The sequence below is a fragment of the Microcebus murinus genome, chromosome 2, assembly GCF_040939455.1.
Source record: "Microcebus murinus isolate Inina chromosome 2, M.murinus_Inina_mat1.0, whole genome shotgun sequence".
Taxonomy (NCBI): domain Eukaryota; kingdom Metazoa; phylum Chordata; class Mammalia; order Primates; family Cheirogaleidae; genus Microcebus; species Microcebus murinus.
In genome coordinates, this window is record NC_134105.1 from 31,166,839 (window position 1) to 31,191,305 (window position 24,467).

The following is a 24,467-nucleotide window of genomic DNA, read 5'->3' on the forward strand; positions in this document are numbered from 1 at the left end:
AGGGAATCATCATAGATTGTTCTTTGCTCTTCCTTAGCTCTCAATGCACACCCATTTCAGGAGCTTCAGACATAGTATTGAATTCCTTTTGTTCCTGGCTTCCTTGGCTTCATACCATACCTTAATCTTTTTCTCTCCCAATTTATATTTGGTTCTCCAATTTGAAAAGGTTTCTTTCTTTTCCCCCAATATCTTAGGATGCTGTTCCTGGTAAATGCTCAGACTTTCAAGGCACACCATTTGTGTACACCAAAGATAAAGCAACCAGACTTCCCAGTTTTAGTCCTAGTTTAGCCTCATGGCATAGCATAATTAAAAATAATATGTCCTTTCATTTTCATAAGTTTTAGTTGGAACAATAGGTTAAATAACTACTCAGACCACAAAAATAAAACTACAAATGGTCAAACACACAGGAAATACTCAAAGACAAGCTGCTTGGCTGTCTAGTTGGCTGAATGAATGTATGAGTAACTATTCCAATGCCAGCTCAGGTCGCCAGAACATCCTTTTTGAACAAATACAGATTTTTACTACTTTTAAATACACTGAATATCAAATTAAGTGTTACCCAGGAGAGAGATTATTAGAAATGAATTTAAGACTAGCAATAATCTACATGTCTTTCGAAATGATGATTACATTGTGGTAAATCCACATAATGGAATATATGCAATGAAATGGAACAAAACTGCTGATATCTACAACATGGATGGATCTCAAATGCATTATGTTAAATGAAAGAAGCGAGACTCAAAAGGCCACCTAGTATATGAATCCCATTTATATCACATTCTGGAAAACGCAAAATTATAGGGATACAAAATAGATCAGTAGTTGCCAGGGTCTGGGGATAGAGGTAGCGGTTAGCTATATTGTTTTATATCTTGATCAGAGTGATGGTTACATTGCATGTATCTGTCAAAACTACTAGAATCAGACACCAAAGAGTGAATTTTATCATATATAATTTTTTATATTTAAGTTCTAGGGTCAAATTTTATTTTTTCAGTTTAGATCTGGAAAAGGAAAGCAGCAGCAAACAACAACAAAATGTTCTCTTCCACCCTTAAGAAGAGAACAGAGAACACAGCACATGCAAATAAAAGGCAACTGCAACTACACTGCTCTGACCAACAGTGAGAACAGTACTCCCAACAGTGAGGGCAGTGCTCCCAACAGTGAGTCAGGGCTCTAGGCTGACACTTCTGTTTTTGCGGTGTTACCTTCCTGAATCAGACCCTCACCTCTATCTACCTCAATATTTCTAACCCTCTGAACATTCTAGCTTATTAATCTTTGTTTGTATAATGGACTATCTCACATTCATAATCTACCTCTATCTTGAGAATTACTCATGGTACCAATTCATTTCTTCACTCTGGTATCTCATGTTAGTACTAATATTTAATTCCCTTAATTCCCAATTCTATCCCAAGTTTGTTCTGACTGGTTCCTCAGCTAAACCTGATTATGTCCTTCCTCCCAGCCTTCAACTGGGGTTCTTATCCACCGTGAGTTAAAACCACAAAGGCTAGAAATTTCATCTATTCAAGTGCTTCAAAAGTGGCAAGCTCTAAAGTCTCCCTTGGGAATCTACACCAGTGACTTTTAACTTCATAAATATGATGTCATTTTTGTCCAACCAAACTCTTGCTTATTCTTAAGTTCTACTTCATGTTTAGTTTTGTACAAAGATACAGATAAGCAGTGAACGTCTTCCCCACAAAAATCATTCATCTACTTTATGATGAGTATTAAAATTACACCCTGATCTTCCTCCTTTAGGGTAAATGTCTCTATGATTCCTACAACACTGTTTATCACAATGTTATGTTTTATGTTCTCTCAAACCTCTCCGGTTTTTCTACTTTTTTTTTTTTTTTTTTTACATGTACAGATGTCATTAACGGTTTTTCTACTTTTTAAAATAAAGCGATCAAATGGGATACCAGAGAATAACAATTTACAAATAAATATTGTACAATACTAACATGGAAAAAAAAAAGAATACTGTTTGAAAAGAAAGAAATCAGTCAACTATGTTACAGTCTCTTACACTAAGGATACTAAGCTAGAGGACAGAAACAGAAAAAAAATCGCAATCTCAAAACTTTCAAGTTACTTTTCTAGCAGTGAGTTTGTTGTTTCCTTACAAACCAGGAAATCTCAATCTTTGCAGCCATTGCACCTTTACAACTTCCCATTCCCAGGCAAGACAAAGGTTCCCCTCAACCACTAAAAAAAAAACCTATTCTTACTATGAATTAACTGCAGTTATCTTCCCCAGACTAGGCAGGTGGCCTTCATGTGGTCTTAAATTTATTAGCTATCTTCTCAGTTCTAACAGAGCCCACTGCTGCTAATTACTTATGCAATTGTTAAAACTACCTCCTATAATCAAAGCCAAGTATCATTTTTTTGAACTGGAGAAAGGGAAACAAGGTTAAGAAAAGATTAAGTTGGAAAGCAGAGAAACAGAATTCTTTTTATTAAAACTAAATTTAGCCGATGAATTTTTTCCATAATGTGAGCAAAATATTTACCTTTAAGATAATTAAGAAGCATGTGTGAACTGCAGCATAAAAAGATTTCTATAAAAAAATCTAGATCAAAAAAACAAACAAGAAATAGTGAAAACAGAACTAATGAGAAGAGATAAAAGGATTCTTTAAATGAAGATAAACTACAAAATGCATACATACAGAGTAGAGGATGCAAAATGCATACATAGAAAGGGTTGTAATCAAGGAAGAAGAAAAAGAGAAATTTGTTCCCCCAAAAAGCAGCAAAGTTATAGATGTGAGATATAATTTCACTCTGTGTTTCTTTTTAAAGAAAGCAACAATGTGGCTGCTTGAAATTAGTAACAGTAAAGAAAGGAAAATGAGTACCAGACCATCAATGTACATGGAAAGGTATCAAATATTAAAGGCTTTTATAAGAAAGTCTTCTAGAAAACGAAGGATTGAATAACGAATAAATAGTCACATAAAAACATCCATAATTCAACAATATACTTCGAGTTGAGGTTGGTCTTCACACCTCTCTGGGAATACAATGAACAGAAAGCTATACCATGAAAATGTAGGAAAGATGATGCTGTCTGAGCCACTTCTAGCTCTTGAACCTGTCTGAGTCTTGGCAGTAGCTAGCAAAATTCTAAGGGGTTAAAGTCCACCCCATACCCAAGACCAAAATCTACTCCCACCCCACCTTGACTCAATGGTTTTCTCCCACTGTGGTGAGGGTGGTTTTGGAAAAGCTCCTCAAATGCCAGGAAACACTGTAATACAAAAAGAAAAAACAATTCATAAGTACCAAACCTTAACTAACATTCTGGCCTCCCTCTCAGGAAGATTGATACAATGGAAAAAGCACTAATCTAAGAACTAGGAAACCAAGTGTATTCTGCTTGTTCAGCATACACTCTAAAATTTTTGCTCTATTTACAGATGACTGGGGGGCTGGGGAGTGGACACCAAGCAGTCTGTTTCTGCTAAGCGATGCTAAACTGGTGGAATATAAAAGCCAGAAGCTGCCAATGGCCATCTCTGCCACTAATTGGGCTGAAAATGAAGCCATCAGAGAAGCTAGCAGAACTAAGGGATGGAAAGAGACATTCCTGATGATACAATTTAAGAACTTGGCTCCAGTTCTTCCTACAGTACCTACCCCCTTAAGTTAGTTTGTATTGGGTTTCTGTGACTAGCAAGTTAGTCTGGCCAATACACCTGGGTTCTAATTCTACACTAAACCTGAGCAACTCACTTCTCAACTACTGGCTTTAGTTTCCTCTTTTATAAAATGGGTTAGACCTGAGGTTTTTCAAAGCTTAATGTAATGGAATTTTGAATTTTTTAAGCAAAAGGCAATTTTGATATCAAAAATAAAAATGGTTTTATTCACATGTTATGAGATCAAATTTACCATCTACTTCTGACCAAAATCAATGAAACAATGGGTACCTAATTTTTAAAACTGAAAATAAAAATGACTCTATTACTATAAATATATTTTATAAAATCAAATGTATAATATTTACTTATGGCCAAAATCAATGAGAACAATGAAGTGTTCTGATAAATATAAAACTTGAAAACTAGATACTAATGATAAAAGCTGAAAGCTTTTATTAGCCTCTTAGGATTCAATTTATTTTTTTTGTTTTAATTGCACATTATTGAGAATCCTGATTCAAAAAAAAATAGTTGCAAAGAAGAACATATGTTTTCCACATCTGCCTTATCCCATATATAATTTGATGGAGAAAAGCTTTAACTTCTGCACAAAAGAAAATTAACCCGACAATACAGTTTTTTAAAGGGTCTCTAATTGGTTGAAATGTAGTACTTAAATGTAGTTAAGTATGTGTGTTTTAACTTTGTAATAATTCACAATTTCAAAATCAAATCAGCATAATATGCCGAAATAAAAAATATATATATAAAAAAAAGAAAAAAAAATCAAATCAGAACCAAAACGTTTACAAAATACAGTTAGTACCTTCACAGAACTCTAATAAAATAGATAAATCTTTGAAGTCTTTTAAAAACATTTTTATGATTCATGTACACTCACTGAGTCATGTAGGAAACTGTAATGAAGAATATATAAAAAATTCTAATTCTTTTTTCTAATAAGCCTGCTTTAAAGGAAAGAAAAATTTTACCAATTCCTATTCAGGATCTTAGAGAGTTATAAATATAGACAATTTTTTAAAAGACTATTATAATAATCTATTCAATCTTACTGAGAACCAACTTGATGGAGCAGATCATAGGAATTTCTATGAAACGTTCATTACTTAAGAATGACTGCGTGGCCAGGCATGGTGGCTCACACCTGTAATCCTAGCACTCTGGGAGGCCGAGGCAGGAGGATCACTCAGGTCAGGAATTCAAGACCAGGCTAAGCAAGAGTCAGACCCCGTCTCTAATAAAAATAGAAAGAAATTAGCTGGACAACTAAAAATATATAGAAAAAATTAGCCGGGCATGGTGGCACATGCCTGTAGTCCCAGCTACTCAGGAGGCTGAGGCAGAAGGATTGCTTAAGGCCAGGAGTTTGAGGTTGCTGTGAGCTAGGCTGATGCCACAGCACTCTAGCCCTGGCAACAGAGCAAGGCTCTGTCTTAAAAAAAAAAAAAAAAAAAAAAAAGAATGACTGCTTTAAGACACAAATAAACAACTCTTCATCTTTAACCTCAAGAATAGTCCTCTGCTAATAGTCTAGCAGAGGATACAATATATTCATTCATTCAACATGGGTGTCTCCTCAGTGCCACTAACCACTATGCAAGCAAGTGGGGCTAAACAGAGACCAATATACACATGATCCATATCCTCATAAATTTAGACTTTAACCTAAGAACAGTAGATAACCAATGAAGAGTTTGAAAAACAAGAGACTATATGATTAGGTTAACACTTTTGAAAGATTGCTGGCTATTATATTAAAGTTACTATAAACTGGATGGATCAACCCCAATGACAGATCAAAGAGGAGCTACTACAATGATGAAAGTTCCTATAAAGTAACAAGAACTCAAAAGAATGAGCAACAAACTCAGGTGGAAATACAGTGAAACAACAAAGCCTCACAGAAGTAATGTTGCAGCTCAATCTTGAAAGACAGACAAGTAAAGCCAGGCAATTAGAGGAAGAGAATTTGTGCAGTAAGACCATATGAATGGCATGTTTGGGAAAATTCAAGTAGTTCTTCACAGTGGGTCTTGAATAAGGTGAATCAGCTAAAAAGGTAGATCAAAAAAAGGCAATAAAGGATATTTTATAAGAAAGAAAGTAAATACCTCCATGACACTGAGAAGTACTTTTAAGCACGGTATTTACATGTCTAGGCTTACATTTAAGAAAGATTCTTGCAGGGACAGTTAGCCTAAAGAAGAATACAAGAAGCCTAACCATCCAACCAAGAATACATGCTTGCCAACAGATACTATCTCAAAGTCCTAATCTAGTAACTTATCTTTACAAGTATGGTACAAGCAAGTACTTTGAGCTTTAGAAACCAAGCAACTAGGCCGGGCGCAGTGGCTCACGCCTGTAATCCTAGCACTCTGGGAGGCCAAGGTGGGCAGATTGCTCCAGGTCAGGAGTTCGAAACCAGCCTGAGCAAGAGTAAGACCCCCGTCTCTACTATAAATAGAAAAGAAATTAATTGGCCAACTAATATATATAAAAAAAATTAGCCGGGCACGGTGGTGCATGCCTGTAGTCCCAGATACTCGGGAGGCTGAGGCAGCAGGATTGCTTTAGCCCAGGAGTTTGAGGTTGCTGTGAGCTAGGCCGACGCCACAGCACTCATTCTGGCCTGGGCAACAGAGTGAGACTCTGTCCCCTCCCCCCCAAAAAAAGAAACTAAGCATCTAGTATCAAGTTCAGGCCACACTGTAATTGATACAGTTATTAAAACAAAAAAAGAGGGGAGTCTCTATAGATAAAACACTAAAAATGTAATGGTGACAGGAGATAAATGGAGTGAAGAAGAGAATGCAATAACTCAGAAAGTGGGGTAATAACAGAGAATCAATTTTGCTCCTGGGTAAAAATACTTGCACTTGTTGCCAATAGACATAGATCCATCCCTTATATGTAATAATTAACTAATTCATGGTGGTTCCCGACAAATAGTTCAAACACCAAACTTAATACATAACACTTAAGAAGGCAAAGACTAAATTAAAAGTAGCAAACTACAACAGAGGACCAGCTCTACACTAGCTGACTTCTCATTGGTTAAAAAGAAAGCTCTTGGCTGGGAGTGGTGTGTCTCACATCTGTGATCCCAGCAGTCTGTGAGGCCAAGGCAGGACAGCTTGAGGCCAGAAGTTTGGACCAACCTGGGCAACATGGCAAGGCCCTGTTTCTACACACACAAAATTTTTTTAATTAGCCAGGCATGGTGTGGTGCATGCCTGTACTCTCAGCTACTCAGGAGGCTGAGGTGGAGGGTCACCTGAGCCCAGGAGTTTGAGGTTACAGTGAGCTATCATCACACCACTGCACTTCACCCTAGAATACAGAGCAAGACAGCTGTTTCTGAAAGAAAGAAAAGAAAAGAAAAGAAAAGAAAAGAAAAGAAAAGAAAAGAAAAGAAAAGAAAAGAAAAGAAAAGAAAAGAAAAGAAAAGAAAAGAAAAGAAAAGAAAAAGAGAAGAAAAGAAGAGAAGAAGAGAAGAGAAGAGAAGAGAAGAGAAGAGAAGAGAAGAGAAGAGAAGAGAAGAGAAGAGAAGAGAGAAAAGAAAAGAAAAGAAAAGAAAAGAAAAGAAAAGAAAAGAAAAGAAAAGAAAAGAAAAGAAAAGAAAAGAAAAGAAAAGAAAAGAAAAGAAAAGAAAGCTATCCCTCACTGGCTGGTCCTTGGAGCATATCCACTAAACCAGGGGTGGAGTGGGATAAGGAGAACTTGCTATTTCACAAAGGTTCCTAATCAATTAACTGGACAAGCTCTTAATTCAAACATGACAGACATACTAAAGAATCCAACTGTTTTAAGAAGATGAATCCTACCTTTCCGGGGTCATCCTTGGATCGAGGCACTTTAAGGAAACACTTGTTTAGTGACAGATTATGTCGTATAGAATTCTGGAATTAAAGAAGAAAAGCCAAAAGGTCAATCAAATCCAAAAACTAAAATCTACCTTTAAAAACAATCAGAAACCTACACAGCTCTATGCATTAGAATACAATTACAAATAGAATATGCTTTTAAAATGACCTTCAACTTTAAACCTTTCTGACTTTCAAATTATGAATGCTGCAAAGGGAAGTAGTTCTTAGAAAAGAATTTCTAGTAAATTCCATAATAATTTAATATATGTAACATTTTAAATGTTTAAGACCTTTTAATGATGCAGGAAGATACTTGAGATGTAATACTAAATATCAAATACAAAACTGTATACATGTTATAACTTTAATCATGGTATATATTTTTTAATTTATTTATTCTTGTAAATAAGCCAGAATGCATAATGTTAGATGGTATTTAATGTGGAATTACAGGTGATGACTATTTTCTTCTTTTTATTTTTCTACAAGGTCCAAATGGTCTGCAAGGCATATGTATTACCCCTTTTTAGTTAAAAAAAAAAAAAGGTTAAAAAAATTCCACTACTATATTATAAAAAGCATACAGAAGCCAGTTAGATTCTCACCACAATCCACAAAAAAGAAAACCACAAGAAAAAATACTAGCTACAAAAGGCTAGAAAGAAAATCTAGATTTTTCAATGTAGCAGTAAAGAATAGCTGATTTGAGTAGCAGAAAAGTACCCTTGGAGCCCTAGAAAGTCTGTAAAACAGAAAATCTACTCATGAATACGTAGGACTGTACCAAAATTCTTACATAAAATACCCCAAAGTCCATTTCTTCTCAGTTAAATTTTCCAAAGTCTATTCCCAAATAATTCTGTTTGTTCCCAAATGGCCAGTATTTGAAGGATAGGGGACGGGGGGATGGTCCAACTGCATTTAGGAATGTTACTTATTGGGGCCATTTTTTGGCATAATGTCTGTCTTATATTTTATGTAAAATGAAGAAGTCTAACAAAAATGCCTATGTTAAAGATTCCTTATAACAGTCACAATATAGGAATTTGAAATGTTTTCAAAAGATAACCAGAGAATACACACTCAAGCCTATCTTATTACCAAGCAGAAATTTAAAACCTATCAATGGGAATTCCACCTTAGTTTGGGATGTGAACAGCTACAAAGAATAATGCGCCCTCCCAAACAATGAGAAAACACTAGGTAAGCTTAAAAAAAAAAATAAAATAAAACTATTTTTGAGTCACATCAGAGAGGTCAGGTTGCAAGGCAACCAAGCAAACCACATTCCTAAGAGGGACAAGGCTATTCAAGGAGAAACAGGACACACAAACTGTCTCACCTTTGGCAGAGCATGGGAAAAAGAGCTGGCATCCATCCAAGCAGTTAAGAAAGTAGCTAAAATTTTAAAGGCCAAGCATGGGCCAGTTTGTCAGCAACAAGGGCCCCAGACACTAGAGAAATTCAACTGAGACCTTGTTTACTCTCAAGCTCTTCTCCATAGGCCTTTACCATGTGCTCATAAGAAAGAATGGGGGGGATAGGGCAGGAGACCAAAGACAGTCCCTCTTAACAGGGAAGAAGTAGCAGAGAGAGGGGAGACAAAGCCCACCAATATTGCATAGATTCTACAAAGCAAAATCTCTCACCCACAGGACTCTGACAAAGATTCACTGCTTCAGGAGGAAGAAAAGAAATAAATCTGTTCTCCCTTTAGGGAAAGATAGAAAACTCTTTTCCAGGATACAAGTGAATATGATCTGCTGCTGGACAAAAAGTAGACCCGAAATCCCTTTACCTCTGGGAGAAGTGCAGGGAATTGTTTTGGGTCTAGGACCCCACACTGATACCATGCAGAGGTCTGCTACAACCGGGGTGGAGGCAGGAAATTCCCACCTGAAAGTAATAATTACAGATACAAGACTAGTTTGGCTGAGGGAAAGAAACACTGAAAAGGCCCCACCCCCAAGTTCAAGATCTGTGTTAAGACTGAGGCTGGACCAACACAACAGAGAAAAAAACCCTTGCCTCTACCAAAAGCCTAGCAGTAAATAACAAGCAAAAACAGTCTACTGACAGAAAAGGGGCAAGAGCATTCAGGAAGACCCTCATTTATAATAAGGTGGGCAGAGACAACTTAAATCTAAAGAGATGGAAAAATGAAAAAAAATCCTACAGCACCTAAGCCCCAACTCCAAGCACAAATTAACAGGAGCCTATCGCAGAAGGAATGTAAAGTCTGTGGTGTACTGAGGATAAAGATACCAACAACAAAAGCCAAATCCAGCTCAACTTACTGACAGACTGACTCAACCTCCCACATAAATGGTATCCCACATGAATGAGAAAAAAGATACATGTCCATTTACAAGTATAAACACAATTTACCCCTATCTCTACAATTTTTCTTTACATTTATCTGGTACTCTGTCAAAAATTATAAGACATAAAAAAACAAGGAAAAAACCCACTATCAAAAGATTAACAAAACCCAACTGAGAGAAGACTCGGGTGTTAGAAATATTAGACAAAAACTTTAAGATATCTATGATTAATATGTTATAAGATCTAGGAGAAAAAACTGGACAACCTGAATAAAAGGATGGGGAATGTCAACAGAGATGTGGAAACTATAAGAAAGAGACAAAGGTAAATGATAGAAATAAAAAAACACAATAGAAGATTTTATTTTTTTTTTATTTTTACCACGTAACACAATAAAAGATTTTAAAAATCCTCACATAGGCTCATCAGTAAACTGGACACAACTAGAGAAAGCCTCAGAAAACTCAAGGACAGATCAACAGAAATTACCCAAATTGAGACCAACACACACGCATGCACACATGTACACAAAGACTAACAACAAAAACAAAACAGATCATCCAAGAACTGTGAAACAATACATGTAATTCAAGTCCCAGAAGAAGAGAGAGAATGGAACAGAAAGAAAATGTAAAGTCAAGAACCTTCTAAAAATAATGCAAGACAATTCACATATACAAGAATTTCAGAAAACATCAAGCAGAATAAATTAAAACCCATACTTCTGTATTCATTATAGTTAATAAGTGCTAAAAACCAAAATGAAGAGAACAGCTTGAAGGCAGCCAGAGAAAACAGAAAGATTACATATACAGGAATAAAGTTAAAAATTACAGTGGACTTCTCAAAAACTATGTAAGCCAGAAGACAATGGAGTGACATCTTAAAATAGTGAAAGAAAAAAAACTGTCAATTATATACACAGTGAAAATATATCTCAAAAATAAAGACTTTCAGACAAACAGAAGCTGAAAGAATTCATTTCAGCTGGCTGACAATGTTATAAGGAAGTTCTTCAAACAGAAGTATGAAACCAAATGAAAACTTACATTTGCAAAAAGAAATGAAGAGTACCAGATTGTAAAAATGAAGGTGAATTTTATAATTTTTTTCTTATATGTAATGCTTTTAAAAGATAACCGTCTAGCCGGGCGTGGTGGCTCATGCCTGTAATCCTAGCACTTTGGGAGGCCGAGGCGGGCGGATTGCTCAAGGTCAGGAGTTCGAAACCAGCCTGAGCGAGACCCCGTCTCTACCAAAAATAGAAATAAATTAATTGACCAACTAAAAATATATATACAAAAAATTAGCCGGGCATGGTGGCGCATGCCTGTAGTCCCAGCTACTCGGGAGGCTGAGGCAGTAGGATCGCTGAGCCCAGGAGATTGAGGTTGCTGTGAGCCAGGCTGACGCCACGGCACTCACTCTAGCCTGGGCAACAAAGTGAGACTCTGTCTCAAAAAAAAAAAAAAAAAAAGATAACCGTCTAAAGCAAGTATAACTATTATGGGGTTTATAACATATGTAAAAGTAAAATGTATGACAACAACAGCATAAAGGATGGGTCAAAGGAATTGGAAAGATTGGTTTATAAAGTTCTTATACTATACATGAAATGGTTTAATACTATTTGAAGGTAGAGTATAACAAGTTAAAAATGTTGCAATGGACTGAATGTTTGTGTCTCCTCAAAATTCATATTGAAATATAATTCCCAATAACATTTGAAGACAGAGCCATTGGGAGGTGAAGAGGTTATCAGGGATGTCCTCATGAATGAGATGATAACTTATAAAAGAGGCTCCAGAGAGTTCATCTGCCCCTTTCAGCACGTGAGGTTATGAGAAGACAGTCATCTATGAACTAGGAAATGGGCCCTAACCAGTAATCAAATCTGCTAACATCTTGATCTTGAACTTCCCAGCCTCCAGAACTGTGAGAAATAAATTTCTGTTGTTTATAAGCCACCAGTCTATGGTTTTTTTGTTAAAGCAACTGGAACAAACTAAGACAGATGTATATAGCAAACCCTAGAGCAATCACTAAAAAAATTTTGGAAGAGGTATAACTAATAACGTAATTGTGCATATAAAATGGAAATGGGGCCAGGCTTGGTGAGCCACAACTGTAATCCTAGCACTTTGGCAGGCAAAGCAGGCAGATCACTTGAGGCTAGGAGTTCAAAACCAGCCTGGGCAACATACCAAGATCCCATCACTGCAAAAAATTTAAAAATTAGCCAGGTGTGGTGGTGTGTGCCTGTAGTCCCAGCTACTCAGGAGGCTGAGACAGGAGGATCACTTGAGCTCAGGAGTTTGAGGTTGCTGTGAGCTAGGCTGACACCAACTGCACTTCAGCCTAGGCATCAGAGCAAGACCCTGTCTCAAAGAAAAAAAAAAAAATCATAAAAAATACTCAAACCAAATATAAAATAACATAGGAAAAAAAGAAAGAAGCACCAGACAAACAAGAGTTCATCTACCCATCTTAGAAGTTCAAGATGAGGATGGGTGGAGTGGCTCACGCATGTAATCCTAGAAATCTGGGAGGCAGAGGCAGGAGGATCGCCTGAGATCAGGAATTCCAGACCAGCCTGAGAAAGAACGAGACCCCCTCTCTACAAAAAAATAGAAAAATTAGCTGGGCATGGTGGTGCATGCCTGTAGTCCCAACTACTTGGGAGGCTAAGGCAGGAAGATCGCTACAGCCCAGGAGTTTGAGGTTGCAGTAAACTATGATGATGATGCCACTGTACTCTAGTCGGGCAGACAGATTAAGACTCTTGTCGCCAAAAAAAATAATAATAATAAAGTTCAAGATGAAGGGGGAACAAATCAACATGGTCACACTAAATAACTATTATTTTGTTAATGGCTCAGCAGGAATTCATCACTTCAGGGAAGAGAACACCTCTACATGGTCTTTGTCCTCTACAAAAAGTTTAAATGGGCCAGCATGGTGGTGCAAGCCAGTAATCCCAGAGTTTTGGGAGGCTGAGGTGGGAGGACTTCTTGAGGCCAGGAGTTAAAGACCAATTTGAGCAACACAGAGACCCCCATCTCCACAAAAATACATGCACTTATAGTCTCAGCTACTTGATAAGCTAAGGGAAGAGATCACTTGAGCCTAGCAGTTACAGGCTGCAGTGAGCTATGATGGTGCCACTGCACTCCAGCCTGGGTGACACAACAAGATCCTGTCTCAAAAAAAAAAAAAAAAAAGCTTAAATGCTGGAAATCTTCAAGGATTTGCCGTGTCCTTTTTTTCATTTCTACATTTGCTGCCCAGGCTATCTCATCTACAGCCATTGCTTCACTGACCATCTGTGACACTTAAATCTGTCTAGATCACTAACATAGACCTTTCTCTCCTGAGTTCCTAACATGTATTTCTAACTACCAACTGGACATCTCCCAAAACCCCAAACTCAACATGTTTAAAACTAAACTCAATTTTTATGCTCAAAGTAATTTTCTTTCAGTTTTCCAGTATCAACTTAAATACATTATTATTCACATAACTGCTCCAATCAGAAACCTGTGAGACATCCTTAACTCCTCCCTCTTTCTCACCATCTGAAACAAATCTATCACCAAATCTTACTAAGTTTACCTTAGATCTACCTACTTTACTCTATCTTTTCTATTACTATCTCAGTCCAGGACACCAGTATCACCAAGACTAGTACAATGGCTTCCTAACTAGTGTCCCTCCTTCCCTCTCTGTCCTCCTTCCATCATTCCCCACCCTGTAGGCAGGACACCAGTATCACCAATATATAACTGTAGACAGTTATATCTTCACAATGCAAATTTGATGTCACTCCATTACTTAAAATCTTTCAATGACTTCCCATTGCACTTAGGATAAAACTTAAAATTCTTAAGCATCCAAAGACTCTTCATGATCTAACCCAACCTTGCTATCTATCAACACCTTCAATGTTTTCTCTTTCTTTCTAGGCTTTCCTTAAGTTGTTACATCTGCAAAGATTACTGCCTCCAGCCACACTCATACCCTTCACCTAAATGAATCTACTCAACTTTCAATTCACTCTTGGATTAAACATCAGTTCTTCAGAGAAGCCCTTTCTGACTTTCACAGATTAGGTTAGGTCCCACTGTAATAAACTTTATCACTCTGGATTTCCAATTACACTTGCAATGGTTTGTTTAATGGTCTTCCTTCTCCACAATGTATTCTCTATCAAAATGTGAATAGGTCCCAGGAGGGTAGGAACTTTGTCTATCAACCCAAAACCCAGGATACAATGCATTTCATATGGTAATCACAAATTTGCTTTAAAAAATACCAAAAGCATATTTAAAAATTAAAAATACCCATACAGATACAAAAGCCAAGATGTGTACAAACACAAACATCCCATGAAGAAAAGAGGTTATTTCAGACCTTACAGTAGGGTAGTCCCTATCTCCAATAACGCCAAGAAAAAAAGCTAGGGAAGTAGAGAGGTAGAAATAATTAGAATGATTATTTAAATAACTGATCAAGGCATACTGATCGGCCTTGAAAACCCTATCCCCAAAAGCAGTTTCTCAAAACTACAGTTTACCTGCAATAGAATCACCTGAGATGTACTTTAATGCAGATTCCTAGGTTCCATCCAAGATGACTAATTCAAAATCTCTGGAGTTGTGACCCAGGAATCTGAATTTTAAAAGCATTCTAATTTTTAAACTTGAGTTTAAATTGCTACCTCCAATCCAATCAACCACTATATTCTTATTTGTATCTTTATTCTACTGTGAGAGTCCTGGTCTCCATGCCTTCCCCCCCTCCCACTAAAAATCAATATATTTACTCATTTGATCTATCCTACCATGCAAATAAAACAGTGTCAGAATTGCTTCCAACTTTCTAACTTCTTCCCTCCCAACTTCTTTTCTTCAGGTTTTTGGAGGTAGAGACTGCCTCTAGTAAAGTTCTACTACCAAAGAAAACCTACTAAGTTAATGATTTCTTTGTAATTCTTTTTGGCCTTGTAATGTTATCACATGAAGGTGTACAGTCAGAATGCTCTGGTCAAAGGTTTCTTCAATTATTTTTTTCTGTATATCTATGTTATTAATCTGATATTATAACAGGCTTATTTGACTCTGCTTGTACATGGTTTTAAGGGTTTCCTTTTTTCATCTCTTTTTTCTTTAAGTATGTAGAACATGTACATGTTTCAAAAGTCTATATAAAAACTATATAAAAAGGTATACTCGTCACTTTATGAAAAAGACACCTGCACTCGAATGTTTACAGCAGCACAATTCACAATTGCAAAGCTGTGGAAACAACCCAAGTGCCCATCAATTCATGAGTGGATTCATAAAATGTGGTATATGTATACCATGGAGTACTACTCAGCTTTAAGAAACAATGGTGATATAGCACCTCTTGTAGATTCCTGGATAGCGCTGGAACCCATTCTAAGTGAAGTATCTCAAGAATGGAAAAACCAGCACCACATGTACTCACCAGCAAATTGGTATTAACGGATCAACACCTAAGTGGACATATAGGGGTAACATTTATCGGGTGTCGGGAGGGTGGGAGGGGGAAAGAGGGGATGGGTATATACAACCACAACAAGTAAGATGTGCAACGTTTGGGGGGTGGACACGCTTGAAGCTCTTAATCAAAGGGGGAGGGGCGGCATGGGCAATATATGTAACCTTAACACTTGTACCCCCATAATAAGCTAAAATAAAAATAATTAATTTTAAAAAAAGGTATACTCAAAATCTATTCCCTTCTATATCCTTTCCACCTCAGTTCTATCCATCCCCTATAGGTAGTTATGTTTATTACATTTCTAGTTTATATTCCCCAATTTCTTTTTTATAATAATGAGCAAATACATAATGGATTATTTCTTTTTGACGGACATAAAAATTAGCATAATATACCCCCACACACCACTTTTATAGTTTTCCTTCTTTTATTTTTATTTTTATGAGACAGAGTCTTGCTTTGTGCTGTGGCATCAGCCTAGCTCACAGCAACCTCAAACTCCTGGGCTCAAGCAATCCTGCTGCCTCAGCCTCCCGAGTAGCTGGGACTACAGGCATGCGCCACCATGCTCAGCTAATTTTTTCTATATGTATTAGTTGGCCAATTAATTTCTTTCTATTTATAGTAGAGATGGGGTCTCACTCTTGCTCAGGCTGGTTTCGAACTCCTAACCTTGAGCAATCCGCCTGCCTCGGCCTCCCAGAGTGCTAGGATTACAGGCGTGAGCCACCGCACCCGGCCAGTTTTCCTTCTTTTAAAACCCTAAACTTCACTAATTTAATAGGTTAACTTTCCTCAGTAAGGTGAATAACACAAAAATTTAAATTCCTTTTCCTCTAGTTCAGAATACAAAGTCACTCAATTATGGAATACTCAGAGTTATATTTAATATGTAATCTCCCTTCAATGTTCTGACACAAAATGAAAGGGAGGTTTAACTTAATACTAAAATTCTATTTGATTCCTCTTAAGGGACCATGGCAACATTTATTTTCTCCTCTGAGTGGCTTTTGATGACTGCATTTCTGGAAAGGTGGTGACAGCTGCTTTAAGATTTTTCTCCAACCCTCCCTTCAAACAATACAAGCTAACTTCTCAAGTTTTAAGTGACCTCTCATTTTCCCCTAACCCATCTCCCTCCATACCTGAAGAAGAAACAGTGAACAACAGACTGTGGGAGTATGCTAAAGCTAAGGAGAGTGATAGGAAGTAAAATAGGAAAGCAAAGACCTATACAAAGAAGATAAAAACCAGTTTCCATGTCTTCAAGTACTCAAAAAATATTTTTATGTTTACAAAAATAAAGTTAAAAGTGATCAATGGCAAGTTCTAGGCATCCACTATTTTAAAACTGGATGGAAGAAAGTTTTTTTTTAAAATATGTAAGTATGAAATAGCAAATCCTAGAAATATCGTCTGCCTAAAGCAACAGATGGGATCTTTTAGTTCTAAGAGCAACATCATCCTTCTCTGCCTATTCTCATTTCTCTCCTTCTACTTCTCTTTTCTTCTTTATATCTAAACTATGTATCTTCCAGTTGAAACTATATCACTACTTTGAAAGCACTTTCAGACCACTGACTTGAGCTGGCCATCAGCAAAAAATTATCAGCAGACTGAATTTGGCACTCTCAAGTTGACTTCATCAGAAGCTGAGGTTAGACAGGTTAATGAGGAAAACAAACTGAACTTTATATACTATTCCCTAAAATTTGGACCAAGCTCTTTAGTTTGGCATTCATATATTCATAGGATCTCCATATTCTTGCTCTATCCCAACTCTCTACTAGGAACCCGTATAATCAAGTGTTTCTTAAGAACTCTTAAAAACACCTCCCCAAATCTTACTCCTCTTCAAAATACAGCTCAATTCCCACTTCCCTCAATAGCTATCTAACGATTCCCCCCTTCCTTTTACACTTACTATCTGTACCACTTACTTTAGAACATCATCACACTCCCCATAAACTCTCATTAAGTGAATACTTCATTTAACACTTTTCTTTTCACTAGATCACATACACCCTGGATATTTTTATGGCTTACACACAGATGTGCCCAATTAGTCAACTATTTATAGCACAACACTCTAGATTTCTCTATTACAGAGCTTTTTACATAGCCTCATAATTACTTGTTTATATGTATCCTCTTCATCTAATAAAGATTGTAAGCTCCCATAGGGCCCTGTGTTAAGCTACTTAGTACTGCCAAAGCCTAACACTACTTCACAAAGAATAGATAGTAAAATTCTTTTCAAATTAATGAATGAAAGACTAAATTAGCCGAAAAGAAGAGGCTATGATTTAGACCAGAGATTCCAAATTAGTAGTCCATAGGCTGAACCCAGCCAATAGATATATGATTGGCCCGTGAGTATTTAAGAAAATTGGAATTAATTGACAACATTTAAAATTTTTGAAATTACATATAAAATCCAGATTTCTTGCTTTTCTTAGGGGAGAAGGAGGAAAGGGAGTTAGAAGATCTGCCATGTGTCCTAAAAAGCAACAACTGACTAGAACACAGCTGCTCATTTTACATTAGACATGTAGTCTTCAGTTCAGCATCATTTTTGCTTTACTCATTTGTCACCTGTCTGGCACCAGCAGGCAGTTAGGTTTACAACCAATGATACAGACCCATGAATCCCTGGTAGGCTTAGTAAGCCACTTAAATTTTGGCCATTTCTACTCCCTAGCCACCATGTTTTTCCATTGCCAAACAGGTTTATCAAAATTTTCTAGCCTTCCCTCATCCCAAATCTTAACAATAAGAGTCTACACAGTGCCCAGTGGTAAAGCCAGAAAACATGGCTTAAATAGATCATTACTACTTGCTTACAGAATGATGCTTTGATTCATGGGTCAACTTTTATTATGTATTTTCTCCACTGAAATATTTTATTAGAGTGGACTCTTAATCAAAGCATACTGTTAACAATCACTTCTCATACTGAATCACCAGTTAAGAGAATTGATCTTGGCAAATCAATTTCAGTAAATATTTATATAGTTTTTGCAAAATTATAGGCCTTATGTAATGGTCAAGAACATAAGCACTGAAATCTCCAAATCTACCAAGTCTAGTACAAAATCTTGACTCTCCCATTCTCTAACTAAGAAACTCTGCAAAAACTTATCTAAGCCTCAGTTTTCTTACCTTTAAAATATAGACAAAAATAGTATCTACTTCATAAGGCTATTGTTCAGTTTAAGGAGACAATGGTGTAAGGCACTTAGTATAGTGTCTGGCACACAGAAAATAATAAAAGCAATTGTTTCAGTATTAGAGTACAGAAACAAAAACTAATGAAACAAGATCTCTGAATAAAAATCTCTAAGTTCCATAATAATGCTATTAATAAAGCATACGGTAACACATAAGAGATTAATTCTATAGGGAGAAGAGAAATAGACATAGAAGATGAAATATAGGTACTGCCAGTTGAAAAAGGGCAAAAGAGAGAAACTCCAAGGAGAAATAAAAGAAAAATAAAAGCTAGAGAGAAATTAAAGTGTTTACTTACTGGGAGAACTAGTAGGCTAGAATGGACAGAAGAAGAAAGAATACATGAGAGGAAATTAGCAAAAATAAAGCTAGAAAGGAAAGCTGGGATTAGGATTCATGCTTTCATTCAAACTACACTTATTGAAGCTTACTAATTAGAAGCACTGTGTGCTAAGCCATGGAAGAAAGGAAGAGATATAAAAAGTTCAATGAGGCACACTTCTTCTCTTAATTAAAATACTTAATTATCTGGCATAGCTCATGGCACATCATTAGTGCACAATAAATCAACAAATGTCTCTAATAAATTTAGTCAAATGAAAAAGACAAAAGTGTTGAGGCAGGAAGCCTTATGAAAAACTGAAGACTAACTACCATCTGAGCTAGGTAGACCTAAAGCCCCATAAAAATCCCCTTCCTCCACATGTATGTATACATCCCCAACATGGTACACAACTGGGAAGTCCTATGTAAGACTATCAATATAATATGCACAGAGACAGAAGAAAGTAAACTGAATTATTTATTGTATAAGATAAATTAGCTAGGTAACTCAAGTTTGATGATATATCAAAAGACTTCTTAAAGAAGTGGTTAATTCCAGGGCAGGGGCAAGAAAGGTACAAAATAACCCTGTAACATCTTGTAATGCCAAAAAGAAAGTGCTAAACAAACAAAAAAATAATGGTGCCAACATATGACAGCTCCCAATGGCCAAAGCTGCAACAATTTGAATGACAACAATAGCACAAAGAATAAAATAAATATCTTGAGTGTGTACTATTATAAATCAATGACTAAAGAAAAAAAAGTGTAAAAAGGAACAACTCTTCCTTATATAAGATTGTCAATTTATAAATGTAGAAGGAATGAATGAGAAAATCAACATCAGGAAACAGTAAAAACTTATGACCTACCATTGAATGCTAAAATTAATGAGCAAAATTTTAAGAAGGATCAAGGTACAGTAAGTCCTCACTTAACATCCTTGATAGGTTTTTGGAAACTGTGACTTTAAGTGAAACAGTGTACAGCACATCCTTGAATGTCACTTCATTATAATGTGGATGAGGAAAAAAAACTGGTTTCATTATACATCATTTTGCTTAAAGTTGCAGTTTCTAATAATCTAGCAATGACATTAACTGAGGACTTACTGTATCTGCATATCCTCAAAGTATCCCCAAAAAACCATTTTATTATTTACAAGTGATAAATAGTAACTTTACAATAGAGAAACCTGGCAGACATCCCCTTAACCAAAGAATCATGACCAATAAGACATCAAGTATCCTCTGATATGATATGCAGAGAAGGCCACATCATCTCTGTAATTCTTCCCCAAAATGCATTACCTCAAGCTAATCATGAGAAAACATCAGATAAATCCACACTGAGGGAAATTCTACAAAATATCTGATAAGTACTCTTCAAATCTGTCAAGGTCATAAGAAACAAGAAAAGACTTAGGAATCTTTACAGATTGCAGGGGACGGAGGAGACATGACAACTAAATGAAATGTGGGACCCCAGATTAGATCCTGGGACATAAAGGACAGAGTGGGAAAACTGATGAAATCTGAATAAAGTCTGTAATTGACTTACTAGTTAATAGTACGGTTTAGTCAACATTATTGCACCAACATTAATTTCTTAGTTTTGATCATTGTATTATTGTAACATAAGATATTAACATTAGAGGAACCTGATAAAGTATATAGGGGAATCTTTTAAACTACTTTTGCAACTCTTGTGTAAATCTAAAATTCTTTCAAAATAAAAAGTTAAAAAAAAAAAAACTTGGCAATTGCAAAAATGTGGAATCAACCCAAGTGCCCATCAATTCATGAGTGGATTAATAAAATGTGGTATATGTATACCGTGGAGTACTACTCAACCATAAAAAAGAATGAATTAATGCTTCTACAACAGTTTGGATGCAACTAGACACCATTCTCCTACCTAAGTGAAATATCTCAAGAATGGAAAAACAAATACCACATATACTTACTATTAAAATGGAACTAACCAACGAGTACACAAATGCACAGAGGAAAGTAAACCTCAGTGCAAATCAGGCAAGGGGGAGGAAGAAAGAGGGAAGGGGCAAAAATCTACCTAATGGGTACAATGAACACTATAGCTGTGACTCAAGCATTACAAAAGTGGTCCATGTAACCAAAAACATTTGTACTTCCTTAATATTTGGGGGAAAAAATCTTGGATGATGAATACAGTACTAGTTACAATAGTATATTGTTTTATTAACCTTAAACTCACTATCAACTTACTTGAACTATGGATAGTGTTTCTAGTGAATGCTACCTTATCTCTGCTCTTAACTTCATGCTATATCAGTCCTATAATATAATAAAGCTCCAATAAACTAATAGTCTACCAAAATAAAGTTATTCACCTAAATTTAAAACATTTAATTTCCATTTCTGGCATCCTAAAAATAATTAGTGATCAGTATTTCATCTTCAATTATATGAGTCTCCACATAGCTTTATTTTTAACAGAAGTCAATATTGTCTTTGTTTACTGTATAACAGTAATAACTTAAATAAAATTCTTACCTTCCAACCACTGCCAGCCTCTCTATAATATGGGAAGTTATCACAAATCCACTGATAAATCTCACTTAAAGTCATTTTCTTTTTGGGTGAGCTATTAATTGCAAATGTAATGAGGCTGGCATAACTGTATGGAGGTTTCCCATCTTTATGCTGTTGGACTTCTTCCTGGTCCAGAGTTGTATTTGGATCAAGGAGTGCATTCTTCTTAGAAATTCCTGTTCCGTGTGCATTTTGAGTAGCATCAGATTTTTGGATGGCTGCTCTCATGGTAAGTTGTGGTAACCAGTCCATAGATGTTAGGCTGCTCTCCAGTTCAGATGTCATCCTGAAGGTAAATAGACTCCTTAGTCAGTATCAAGGAAAGAACCCCTGCTTCTCAAAATATCCAATATTCACAAATCTAGGAGTTCCAAAGTGAGGGAAAGCCTGAGTTAAATCTGGAGGAAAAAGATTGAGTATGTTAATGAGCAAACCAAATTATTTAAGGGGTCAACATTTCCAATCTTTTTTCTTAATTTTTTTCCTCTCCAAAATATAACAAAATGGTTACGGTTTTAAAATGGTTTTAAAATGTTTAAAATACAGAACAATACATATACAATATGTAAAGCCAATCTTTATAAAAAGGACTATCACTTTAATAAGGCAACAGGATCTTGGTATGAAAAAGCCCCATTAGCATTCCAACTCTTTACTCACCAACATCACAAGCCCTTAAAAACTTGGGACAATATATCTGGCATTTCTTTTACATAAATTTTAGGAGAGTCACATAAACAAAAGGATACCAAAAGTAAGGTGGAGGCAAGAGGTTAGAGAAGTAATTGAGAAATAAGCACAGAAATGTGCATGGAGGAAAGAAGGTAGAGTTTAAGCAAGTGGGAGGTAGGAAGAGTAAAGCAACACAGACAAGAATAGCAAGGAGACAAGCTAGCTGGGGGAGTTGACCGAAAAGAGGAATGCAAAGTCAAGGACACCGATGACCAAGAAAAAGGGAAAATAGGCAGTACCATGCAGTTAACCTTTTTAAAAACAAGTCAAGGAACAAGCTGATGAAAACTAATTAAAGAACTGTGAGTACAGAGTATAACATATTAAGTCACATAAATAGTGTCAGCAAGAAAAGCAGCATTAAAAGCTCAAGGACAGGCTTGGGCAAACATCCAGTGGTTTGGATTCTGTAATGTGTTTCTTTCCAAGGCTGAAAAATTCAGACCCTTATCACCCAAAGAAAGAAAACTAAATCTGCCAGTTTAACATATATTCTAGAAAAGGGAGAAAGATGCTCTAAGAATTGAAGATAAGAACATAAAAACAAAAGTTGACATTTCACACTGAAATTGTTAACATCAGCAGAGACCTCAAATCCTTCTAGCCTGGGATCAAAAAGGAGCAGGAATAGTGACCCTGACAATAAAGTAGAGAAGAATGAAAAGACTACTAAGTGATATCAAAATTAAGGAGGGAAAGGCAACAAAATAAAAAAATTAAAGTACCTCAGTCAAAAGAAAACTTCTGTAGCTAAGAAAATCCTACATAGCCCTTCTTCCCAAAAAGCTCTTAACAAAAAGCAACCTGGGGTATCATGCATAGGAATTGAACTCCTGGAACACAATACAGAATTGACAAAGAACACAGCCTTTGGAGTCAGAAAGACCAGAGTTCCAAGTACTGATTCCAGCAGTTACTAGCAGTGGAATTGTGAAAATGTTAATTATCTCTAAACCCTAGCTTTCTCATCTGTAAGATGAAACAGTAATAGTACCTAAAGTTAAAATAATACTTTGAAAATTAAATGTGATAACACATACATAGAAGAAACATTCCATAACTGGTAGTTAATAATATTAGTCTAGGAGTATCTTGGAAGGGTACTAATACATTATCAAGCAAATCAGATTAAGCAAAAGCAATTAAAAATCAAGAAACGGGGGCCGGGCGCAGGGCGCAGTGGCTCAGGCCTGTAATCCTAGCACTCTGGGAGGCCCAGGCGGGCCAAAGAGCTCAAGGTCAGGAGTTCGAAACCAGCCTGAGCAAGGGTGAGACCCTTCTACTATAAATAGAAATTAATTGGCCAACTAATATATATACAAAAAATTAGCCAGGCATGGTGGTGCATGCCTGTAGTCCCAGCTACTCGGGAGGCTGAGGCAGCAGGATTGCTTGAGCCCAGGAGTTTGAAGTTGCTGTAAACTAGGCTGACACCACGACACTCACTCTAGCCTGAGCAACAGAGTGAGACTCTGTCTCAAAAAAATAAATAAATAAATCAGGAAACAGCCATAAGGATTCTATCTGCATTGGCGGTAAAGTCTTATGATCTTGTTTTTTGGATATGTTGATACACAATTTTACTTTTCTCATTTTCTCAAATTTCCTCCCTCTCTACTTCATGTACTCCTCTGAAACCTGAACTTTAAATTCCTCTATATAGCATCTTCAAAGATTTTGGAAAAAAAACAACTTACCATCCTATTCTACAATCTCAGACAGAAATGCTGTTAGCAACATGAAGTAAGTTATAAAGACTTGTGGAATAAAAAGATAGGATAATTGAGAGATCACACAATGTCAAAAAAGTAAAGTATCCTAGAGATTAGAGATTAATCCCCTCAATGTAAAATTGAAAAACTGAAGTTAAGGTACACCCAATTTCACATAAGCAGTTACCAGAACTAAAACTAGAGCCCAGATTTCTTGATGCCCAATGCAGCTTTATTTTGTTTAAATTCCCAAAGCAGCCACTTACATGCATTTTCAAAGTTAATATAAGAGCATGTTCCAAATTGGAATATAATTGTTGTTGCACATGCCCCCTACTGAGAACCATCTTTACCTTCTGTTCCCTTCCACCAGCGCCAGTAATAACACTTTGAGTCTCAGTTATATAATGTAAATATACAATAAATAGGTATTTACTACATATTATAACATATTTAACAAGAATTTGTAATTACAAA

At 36.3% G+C, this 24,467-nt stretch overlaps 1 protein-coding gene across 6 annotated transcripts in view; it reads right to left on the minus strand.

Moving 5' to 3' along the window:
- FOXJ3 (forkhead box J3) overlaps positions 1–24,467 on the minus strand; it is a 141,378-nt gene that overhangs the window by 76,908 nt on the left and 40,003 nt on the right. For 5 of the 6 annotated variants that reach the window (XM_020290055.2, XM_020290054.2, XM_020290053.2 and 2 more), the window contains exons 3-4: positions 21,508–21,832; positions 7,529–7,603 (exon numbers count right to left, since the gene is read on the minus strand). In XM_020290055.2, the coding sequence (XP_020145644.2) occupies positions 7,529–7,603; positions 21,508–21,832 (400 nt within the window). Of the gene's footprint in view, positions 1–7,528; positions 7,604–21,507; positions 21,945–24,467 lie in introns of all 6 variants that reach the window. The other variant, XM_075997124.1, reaches the window with a different exon arrangement.